At 41.0% G+C, this 9,112-nt stretch overlaps 1 protein-coding gene across 1 annotated transcript; it reads left to right on the top strand.

Moving 5' to 3' along the window:
* Positions 1-2,685: 2,685 nt before the first annotated feature.
* Positions 2,686-3,895, top strand: nkx2.7 (NK2 transcription factor related 7). The gene is made up of 2 exons (XM_037680673.1): positions 2,686-2,929; positions 3,405-3,895. Exons 1-2 carry the CDS (start codon positions 2,686-2,688, stop codon positions 3,893-3,895), a joined length of 735 nt encoding a protein of 244 aa, XP_037536601.1.
* The last annotated feature ends 5,217 nt before the right edge of the window (positions 3,896-9,112 follow it).

Here is a 9,112-nt window from a genome sequence, read left to right as displayed (position 1 = left end):
GGGGTTTGAACCAAGGACCTGCTCGCTGAGAGGCAGCAGCTCTACCAGTTGCGCCACCGTGCTGCCCACGGCTTTTATTATTGATATTAATATTTTTATTTATTAAATGTTCAAAGTTTTAGTTAGCAAGAGGCTGATTTCTACGAAATGAGAGGACAGCTCCATCCAAAACTGAAAGGAGCACAAACTAAAGTGTTACAGCTAAAAAGAGAACAATTTTAGCTCGAAGCTGAAAGTACAAAAAAGTCGAGCAAAAAGCTAAAAGTCTAGCTAAATGTAGCAAAAATTAGATAACTAAAATTTAAAAGTAGCACACTGCTAGCAAAGAGTTGCAAAAAGCAGCCAAAAGCTGAAAGTAGCTAAATGTGACCTCAAAGCTAAAAATTGTAAAGGCTAGCTAATAAATAGAATAAACAAAAGGTCAGCTTAAGGCTAAACACAGCACAAGGCTAAAGGTAAAGTCACGGCAATAATTATAAAAAATAAAACTGGTACAATAATAAATAAAAGCAACAAAAAGCAGATTCAAGCAGGATATTCAAAGGACTTTTCAACTAAAATTCATATATTTTTTAATTAGTTCACAAAGTATTACTTTAAAAGAGCTCACTTCAAGCTTGGATAATTAAAAAAAAGAATAGTAAACAGTTTATTAATAATAAATGACTTGATTCATTTTATGAAGCATGTTAAGGATCAGGGGAATAAGACGTAATGAGTTCATCAATATTTTATTTATCTATTATTATTTATTGACTCTTCTTTAAGCAGGCAACTCCCTCTGAGATCACAGATCTCTTTTGCGAGGGAGATCTGGGTCTTACTGACAAACATCCTGTGCCTCTGCACAATGAATCATGTCAGAAAGGCTGATAATAAATTATGTATTTTATGAAAAACAAAATAACTACAGACTCCTTTATTGACTTTCTTATGATGTAAATCCTGATGCGTCTATTTCACCTGTTGCACGTTTCTCATTACTAAAGATTTGCCAATGTATCTTTTTATAATGTTAGACTCATTTACCTGTGTGCAACAAAAAGCAACACATCATTTCCAAATATTCTTTCTATCTTGCATACTTGCATAGTTGTCTCTGTAAATAACAAAGCAGCTGTTTGTTAATCAGGATGACACCCTCACTTAGAATAAGAGAAAGACAGAGGTTTAATGGAGCGGGGATAATAAAGTGAGCGTTCGCTGTGACCTGAAGGGAGAAAAACAGAAGTCATGAGATCCAGCAGAGTTGATTCATGATGGTCACGCAGTTTATTTGTCATCATCTGGGCTGCATGGAATGAATTATGCACTTTTTATTTATACTTTATCCACAAACATGTAGATTCAAATCAATTAGCAAAATGATGAACAGGATCTTCCAGCTGGTTTATCTCATTATGTATTAAAAGGTTAATATTTTTTTACATAGCTTGAATTATGATTTGCTCCAAGCTTGATTAATCTTAAAACCTGTCTTTGTGATTTTTGCTGAAGGGTTATTTCTCCGCGACTAACAGAACTTTCAGTCAGATCAGCAGCTCTGAGCTGATGGAGCAGCTTCTGTTTTGACTCTGGTGGTCCCAAAAGAGTGGAGGACCCTTTTCAACAAATGCAATCACAGCTTAAACGTGTCTTAAGGTGGGGAGGGGGGTGTCCTTATGCAGTGGGACAGGTCGTATCTGTCCGTGTGCTGCATCTCCGTGGACACACGTCTCGGCCTCAGTGAAGCATCTCGGCCTGGCGCCGCTGCCTCTCCACTTCCACAACATCAGGTGTAAAGTTACTGTTTGTTGTGGCCTGAGAGGACTAATAACAAGGAGGGAAAACAATAAAGCTGCTCCACACACACACACACACACACACACACACAGACACACACTGGAGCTGATTGACAAGATTTTTGGCAGCAGGAAACACATTTTTTTCACGCTGAGATTCACTTTGTACAATTTTTTTTAATGTAATAATTAGTTACTGGTAATAAGTTTAAAATGCTTTTGTCACTCCAGAAAACTTTAATGTTTTCCCTATTTAGTTATTTGTTTATTTATTTATTTATTGTTTGTTTGTTTGTTTGTTTGGAGGGGGCGACTGAATTTCTCAAAAGTCATTTTCACACATGTTCTGTTTTCTCCATCTCTTTAAAACGTTTTGTTTTTATTTATGATTTCTAGGATTTTTTTAAAATAATTTTTATGATAATAAAACAAACAAACAAACATGCCAAAGATAAAATGGGATCTAACCCCCTTGAGTGTTTACAATAAATTATTTTAACCCTTTATTTAACCGGACATCTCCCATTGAGACCACAGATCTTGAGGCCTGGGCCTGAAAGCAGCTAACATGCAACTAAATCTCATTTTAAGTTTGATATGAAAAAAGTTAACAGATTTAGAAACAGGGGAGATATTTTGCTAACAGTATGTCTGTGTGGCGCACGGCTCCTTGTTCTGAACGTCTCTGATGTGTTTGTTTCCTGCTGACACAAGATGGTGCGAGGTGTTCCTGAAAGGTGAGAAGACCTGCAGGAGCAGCGTGCGCGAGGAGGAGGGGGCGGTTGGTTGGAGTCTCAGGGGACAGATTTCTATCTCACTTGGTGCCTCAAATCATTCAGAGCCCCCCAGTCATCAGTCGGTGATCAGATCCGACCATCAGCAGCAGCAGCAGCCAGAGGTCAGGATGCACGCGGGTTCCACGACCTCCACCCCGTTTTCTGTCAAAGACATTCTGAGGCTGGACTTCCACGATGAGTATGAGAGTGATTTTCTGATGACTGATCAGGTGGTTCCGATGCATCACGATCCTCATCAGCACCATCAGCTCGCGCGCGCCGCCTCCCAAAGCGACGACTTTTACGCGTGCGAGAGGCGCCTCTGTGGGAGGCAGGAGACGCACGAGGCTCGCAGCTCGGCCGCAGGAGGAGGTGAGACGGTGCAGCCGAAATGACAATTGTTATTTTAATGAATGCAGCTCTGAGAAGAGTCAAAAGAGCCAAAAACAACCTTTGAAAAACGGTTCCAATTTTTTTTTTTGGAAACGTGTTTTTTTTTTCTCCTCCAGAATAAACGGATCAAAACAATCTGACTTAATTAACCAGATCAAAGAACTCGAGTTTATCAGGCTGTTAATTCAAACTGAACTTTTTTTTCTTTTTCTTAAAAAGACAAATAAGTTTCAAACGTCACATTATGACCTGACTTTGAACAAACGTTTGGATTTATTGTCTTTAAACTTTTAAAAATAATCAGAAGTTGTTGGAGGTTTTTTTCCCCATCAGGTGCAGAATTATGACATTTTATTTGAAGTTTATGTTTAATGCCTCTGGTTGAAAAAGAGAAACTTTTTTGTTGTTTAGTTTTGGAGATAAGCTGCCATGCTGTCTTTGTCCCTCTGTGCAGGTCTGAGGGCTCCTGGTTCTCCTCGTGACTGCAACACGGATGTAAAACCCAGAACCAGGGCGCGCAGGAGGCCCCGGGTCCTCTTCTCGCAGGCGCAGGTGTCGGAGCTGGAGCGGCGCTTCGGGCAGCAGCGCTACCTGTCCTCCCCCGAGAGAGAGCAGCTGGCGCACGCGCTCCAACTCACCTCCACACAGGTCAAAATCTGGTTCCAGAACAGAAGGTACAAGTGCAAGAGGCAGAGGCAGGACAAGTCCCTGGAGCTGGCGGGGTTCCCGGCGGCGCCGAGGCGCGTGGCGGTGCCGGTTCTGGTGCGGGACGGGCAGCTGTGCGGCGCAGCTCCGGCTCCTTATAACGTCACGGTGGGACACTTTAACGCAGCGTTTGGGTGCGGGAACAACAGCTTCTGTGGCTTCCATCACCACAATGTGTCCTCTGATGTGACTAACACCGAGGGGCTCCTGAGCCAGATCCACGCTGCCGCAGGCTGGTGATTCCAACTGTCTTCTATTTAATACCAGAGATTTCTTCTGCACACTCAAAAAAAAAAAAAAAAAGATTTTATTTTTTTTACTTTTTGGACTTCAAATAGACAAGTTTTGCATTAAAGAACAGCATCTTGCAAGAGGTTTTTGTTGTTTCATACATTTCTCTCAAAATGTTGCCCCACTCTTCAAATATCAATGTCATTTTAAAATTCGTGTTTGTTTTTACTCTTCGACTTGTGAGACCAAACTGGACCAGTCAGGATGTCTTTCATCCAGAATGGATGGAAAACATCCCAGCTGATCAGAAAGCGGTGCTGGCTTTATCAAAGGGAGCCATCCAAGAGCCTAATGGATGAAGTGACCTCTGACCTCTCAGAGCTGTTCCTCTATCAAACTGAGCTCATTATTGCCCCATTCACAAACTCCCTGATAAGACAGCAGGACCTGTCCTGTCCCCCGGCTCTGCTTAGTAAACAAACCCGCAGACAGAGAGGCTCTGCAGCTCTTGAAACACTTTCAGTCATCCTTCTGCTGGGACCTGTCACTCACCCACTGCCGAGGCCATCGCACTAAAACTCCTTCCTGCTTCATCACTCCCAACGACTAAAAACTGTCTTTACTGTTACTGACTGATGAAGGAATACGCTGCAACAACCTCCGTTTGTGTCAGCGTTAATTAATGAGAACACAAAGGGGCAGAGCTCTGCACAGATAAGAGGCTGCAGACAGAGAGGAGGCAACAGATCAGATAATACCACTGTGTGTATGGGTGTGGGGGGGTTACAAACCTTATTGTATTATGCATTAAATTAAAAATATATACATAAATCTATTGACTAATGAAAACCAGCAAGTAAAGATTATTTAAGCAACACCTTTCACAGATAAAAAATCAGCTTTGCATTAAAATACAGTACAATAAACAGGTAAGATTGTCAGAAAAAGCAACAACTGATCTGTGTAGTGAACTAGGCCTGATGTCAAAACCTTGACCTTAGGACCATATGGGACAGAAACTGTCATTTCATTGATTTGAATCCAGAAATACAGGTTGACCCATCCTGAGACTTTCTTTCTTGAATTAATCAAGTAAAAGAAGACTACTTTCGATTATCATTACTATTTAGAAAGAAAAAGTCTTGAGCTGCTTTTTGAAAAGCTCAGCATGGTCAAAACACATTGATGCCCTGAAAGCATGCTGTCTCCTGGTTTGAAATCAGATCTAAATACCAGCAGTTTCTGGTTGGAGGACATAGAGCCTGAGTGGAAACAAGGATTAAAGTGTTCACAAATATACTCAAGAGCTTGGCTGCAAAAAGCCCTGAACGTCAACACCAATGTTTTTAAATGAAAATTAACAGTGAAGATTTTTAAACAAGATTCAAAACTTTTTTTTGTTTTTTTGTTAACAAAGCATCTGGACTTCTACTCTGGAGCTTCCCATCCAGGGAGCTTTATCGGTTTAACACTTTACGATGAGGTTCCCGAGAGGCTTCCTTTGTGCAGCTAAATTTACAAACAGGCGTCCAGCAGCAGGTGATAAAAACCATTTTTTAACAAGTTGTGTGGAGCAGCTTTGCAACATCATCAGAATAACTCCTGAGCTGCTTTGACTCGACAGCCGAGTTTACTGGTTATTGGGCAATTTGTTGTCAATTTAATCAGATTTTAACTCAAGGTACCGTAATGATTACATTTCTGATGATTAAAAACACTTGGAAATTTTTAAAGAGTAGCACATTTTTAGGCATCATCTGTGAAAATAGAGTAGGACGGGATAATAAAGGGATTACTAATGTGTCCAAAATGGAGGATGAAGAGTGAGGAAAGGATTTATCAGTTCAAGTTTATTGTCATTCACATCACATGTTGTACATGAGGTGGAACAAAATTGTGTACTCGGGGTCCCAGTTACACCCAAAAACAGCAAAAAATATAAAGTATAAAAAGGAACAGTAAGGGTCTAAGATATGCACTAAGATACAGTATATGCTAAACAAATGACAAACCGTATGCTTAAAGATCTTAGATATACTGTACACTAAACACTAATAAAATAAACAAATAATTAAAAGTAAAATAATAAGGTGTATTAAGCAAACAGCAGCTCGAACATGAGTCTGTGGTGAGCAGATGGATATGAATGAGTACAGCAGCATGGATAATCAGCAGCACAGATAATTATCACCAACTAAAGTGGCATTACAGTGATTTTACTGGTTAGAGATTCATGAGTCTTAACAGCCTCAGGGTAGAAGCTGTTCCTCAGTCTAGTGGTTCTACACTTAATGCTCCTCAACCTCCTTCCTGAGGGGAGCGGGGCAAAAAGTGTGTGTGCTGGGTGAGTGGGGTCCTTCATGATGCAGGTGGCTCTCTTCCTGCATCTAGAGGTGTAGATGTCTGTGATGGTGAGGAGGCTGACTCCAATAGTCTTTTGTGCAGCCTTCACCACTCTGCAAAGCTTTTCTTTCTGCAGCTGTGCAGCCTCCATGCCACACGTTGATGCTGGAGCACAGGATGCTCTCCACTGCACACCTGTAGAAGGAGGTGAGGACTGAGCTTCCTAGTCCAGCTCGTCTCAGCTGCCTGAGGAAGTGCCACTGGCATCTGCATCATTATACTGATGAATCAGACTGTGGTAGCGAGACGAGAAGTTGGTTTGTGTTTTAGGGACATCAGATGATTGTGGGAATTAGATGGTTTGGAATTATAGACAAAGCTCTGCTTCTTTTCCTGTTGATAATTGAAGAGATAATTAAAATCAAAATCTTTTATATGAATAATGAGGAGACTCAAATCTGTTCCAGCTGTTAACACTTACTTGCAAGTAAAGCTGTCAAATATATATATATATATATATATATATATATATATATATATATATATAAATGTAATGTTTCCTCTGAAATAAGTTCAACTAATATCTATACAAGTGTATAAATAAGATAGAACTTTATTGATCCCACAGGAAATTGTTGTGCCAGAGTTTCAGTACAAAGGAATATACGTTTCTACTCTGGTTCAAGATGGTCGCTCCTGCTTCTCCCTTTCCTCCTACTCCTGCTCTCTATGTCTCAGAGCTCCTGGTACACATCTCCCAAACGAAAAATACTATTATGGATCTGACGAGCTGGACTTTCAACGAAATCGACAAAATCTTTTCAACAAAATGACAGTGTTCTGGAGAATCCTCTGGCCCAGCTGAGACTCATGCTGAGGATGGATCAGAGATCAGCTGATGTGTCTGTCAGTCCTGTTTCAGGAGGATGATAAAGACATTTATATTTTCGATTTATGAAAGCAGGGGTTTCTGCTCTTTGGCATCGGCAGGGCTCTGTTTTATCAACTTGAAGAAGACATCGGCAGCAGTTTTGGCCATGGCAAAGCTTCTGAGTCTGTGTTTGGTACGTGCTATGAGGACTCAAAATCAGCGGATTAATGAGCTAAACAATAAGATGGAGGCGATTTGTGAGAATCACAGTCCACCTGTGGCTTCTAGGGCTCAACAGCATGTGGGATCGACCTTGAGGAGGCTCATAACACGGATCAGTGGAGTGGAATCTCATAAATGTTGCCATTTTGGACCAAGAAAGTTCCAGCAGGACTCAAGGCTGACAAGAAAAAAACTGTCTGCCTGAAGAAAATCAACAATTGTGGCTTATCTGAATCTGACTCCACCGTTTGGCCTTGGATACGAGCCGACTATCAAATTTCTCCTGGGACATGGGTAACTAGGAACAAAAGTGCCGTCTACAGCAGCCCCCCCCCCCCCACACACACACACACACACCATCTGAGAACTTCTGTTCTTCTGCAGACTTATCAGAATGGTGCCAGCTGACCAACATCTTATCAGGATATGGCTTATCTATCTGAAAGTGCTCATGGACAAATCTCAATGTCTTGACATCAAATGCATATGTAATGTGTTTATAAATGTGCTTGCTGGTAGTTTTTTTGATGTCTCAAATCATGTCCTAATAGGACAAAATGCGAAGAGATCATTTTTGTAATATCAAGTCTATCCTTATGGTTCTTACCCTTTTTTTATCGAAAAGTATTCTGATAAAGAATAAGGGGTTCAATTCAATTCAATTCAAAAATACTTTATTAATCCCAAAGGGAAATTATTTGTTGTTGTAACTCGTTATCCTCATTTCATTAAGAGATGTTATAGATACTGATGGCTGTAGACAGGAAGGATCTCTTGTAAAGGTCCATCCCACAGTGGATCCTGAGAAACTGGCTGCAGATGCTGTCCGATCCGTCCACCTAGACTCAGCTGGCCTCTCGGTTCCCCCAGGCTGTAGGACCGCCCGAATTCCAGGCAGAACTCCTCCCAGAGTGATGGCCACTCCTCCCAGAAATCTGCCGAGCTCCTCGTCGCTGCGGACAGCCAACTGTAGGTGCCGAGGGACGATCCTGTCCTTCTGCTGTCGTGAGTCGTGTTTCCTGCTAGTTCCAGGATCTCAGTGGTCAGGCACTCGAGCACAGCTGGCAGGTAGATGAGAATGCGTCCACAGAACATCCTTTTCAACTCATTTGAGATTTGGGGCTGTATTTGAGATATTAGTTGAGCTTTTGAGATGTTATTCAGCTGCTGTTGGTTGTAGAAAACTGCCTTGTTGCCATGGTTATGCATCATAACAAATGTCCAAAACTAAAAAAAAGTTTCAGTAAAAATCCTTCCAGCTGCACAGCATCCGATACCAGAGGAAACAATCATCCAAAAAATGTGATTTACATCCAGAAAAAGAGGAATAAAAGTTTCCAAAAGCAAAATCTCAGAATGAAAGTAACAGAGCTGCTCCAACATGCAGCCACCTTGAGCGGCACAATTCTAGAACTTGTGTTTGTGTTGTGTTTTTTAGCAGCAGCAACGTGCACTCCGCCCATCTTTTGAACGACTGTATGAACATAATCTCACTGTATTTCGGTACAATGATAATAAAGCTTATTCTGATACACTAGGAATCACACAAAATATTAAAAAAATAACAGCAAACATAAAAAATAACAGAGAACATAAAAAATAACAGAACGTAAAGGTACCAACAATTAAGATCTAAAACAGTTCAGGTGCAGACAGAAACATTAAAGTGTTTATTGTGGTGCAGGATTAATTTTATTTATGTGCAGAAAGGGGGAGGAGTTGAAAAGTTTGATATCCACAGGGAGGAAGGACTTCCTGTGTTGTTCTGTGGAGCACCTCAGTGGTCTCAG

Source organism: Nematolebias whitei, chromosome 8 (genome assembly GCF_014905685.2).
Source record: "Nematolebias whitei isolate Nwh7 chromosome 8, NemWhi1, whole genome shotgun sequence".
Classification (NCBI taxonomy): domain Eukaryota; kingdom Metazoa; phylum Chordata; class Actinopteri; order Cyprinodontiformes; family Rivulidae; genus Nematolebias; species Nematolebias whitei.
This window is presented reverse-complemented; position numbering and strand designations above follow the sequence as displayed.

Coding starts and splice junctions, on each gene's coding strand:
- nkx2.7 (XM_037680673.1), top strand. CDS start 2,686: ATGCACGCGGGTTCCACGACCTCCACCCCGTTTTCTGTCAAAGACATT. Junction 2,930..3,404: donor CAGCTCGGCCGCAGGAGGAG/GTGAGACGGTGC, acceptor CCCTCTGTGCAG/GTCTGAGGGCTCCTGGTTCT.